At 38.6% G+C, this 1,291-nt stretch overlaps 1 protein-coding gene across 2 annotated transcripts in view; it reads right to left on the minus strand.

Moving 5' to 3' along the window:
• Nucleotides 1–528: 528 nt before the first annotated feature.
• RAB3C (RAB3C, member RAS oncogene family) overlaps nt 529–1,291 on the minus strand; it is a 246,562-nt gene continuing 245,799 nt past the window's right edge. The window contains exon 5 of one of the 2 annotated variants that reach the window (XM_008567538.1): nt 529–955. In XM_008567538.1, coding sequence (XP_008565760.1) covers nt 768–955 — 188 coding nt within the window. In that variant the 3' untranslated portion in view covers nt 529–767. The remainder of the gene's footprint in view (nt 956–1,291) is intronic. The other variant, XM_008567539.1, reaches the window with a different exon arrangement.

The raw sequence follows: 1,291 nt of genomic DNA on the forward strand, positions 1-1,291 counted from the left end.
AGATACCCCTCAATCGGTTCAATGCTGTTAAATATTCAGAGAGATGGATAGAATCAGTGGAAAGAGCAGTTTCGGAGTAGGGTATTTGCATATTTAAACATGTAAACTAAAATTATTGTTTAAATCTAGTTTCAGTAAGGTGAGTATTAATGACTTAGGAAACTTGCAAGTACCTTAAACACAATATTTCAATTTCTTTATAGTCAATGGTCTCCTTGGTTATGAATAGCAATGAAAAATAGACACATTTCCTAACAGTAAACTGACCAGCCCAATGACAGTGTCTCAAATCAGAATCTAATTTCCACATGATTTTCAGTTGAGAGTAGAGCAAATCAAGTCTCCTGCCATCTGCCCCACTCACATACACACACATCGGCAGTTCCTGGTCATGATCCCTGCGAGTGAGTAGAATTTGAATCCATGGCACAATAGTCAGTTGCAGTAAAATTATAGTCTGAGGTTCCAGCAGTAGCTTAACTGAAAAGAAATTTGAAATGAAAAGAGCCTAGAAGAGAAATAAATAACAAGTCACATGCAAGTACCAGATGTTTATAGATGAATAGTCCTTACAAATTTAAGATCACATATTTGCCACGTATTAACACAGGAAATCTCTCAAGAATTGAACGCATGGATAAGCCATTGACATCAAAGACTTCCTTCAAATAATTATTAGGCAGTATAAATAAAGGCTAATAGACCATTTATAAATGCTGTTTGTTGGCAACTGGGGCCCCCAGGAGCTGCCTATGTGCATAGGGACATTAACAACCACAGTTGGGTTGCGGCGGAGGAGGAGTTTCCTTGAGTCTTGTGTTCTGCTTTGCGGCAGTGATGGCTGGATCGGTCTCCAGACTCTCTGACATTTTGTCACAGATGATATCCACAAGGCGCTCAAATGTCTGCTTGACATTAATGTTATCCTTGGCACTTGTTTCAAAAAACTCAAATCCTGGAAGAAACACACAGAAATGCAGCTTGGTTATTTCATGTTTCTGGAATGAAATGGGACTTGATTATGGTTTTGAATGACGGTGAGTTGATGGCGGGACAGCAGTGAGTGGTGGGTTTGGTTTGGGTAGGAGATGAGAGGTGGGCAGGAGGTGCCATTTGAACCAATGCTACCGTCTTGCTACCCACTAACCAGAACAAAAGAGTTATAAAGAGGAATTGGTGATGCTCATATTCTACTTTTCTCTATCTATTCATTTATGCTACCAGCAAGGCTGAATACATAAATATATATTATTTTAAAGGAGTTAAGTGTGTGTGTATATATATATATATA

Source organism: Galeopterus variegatus, unplaced genomic scaffold, assembly GCF_000696425.1.
Source record: "Galeopterus variegatus unplaced genomic scaffold, G_variegatus-3.0.2 Scaffold327, whole genome shotgun sequence".
Lineage (NCBI taxonomy): Eukaryota > Metazoa > Chordata > Mammalia > Dermoptera > Cynocephalidae > Galeopterus > Galeopterus variegatus.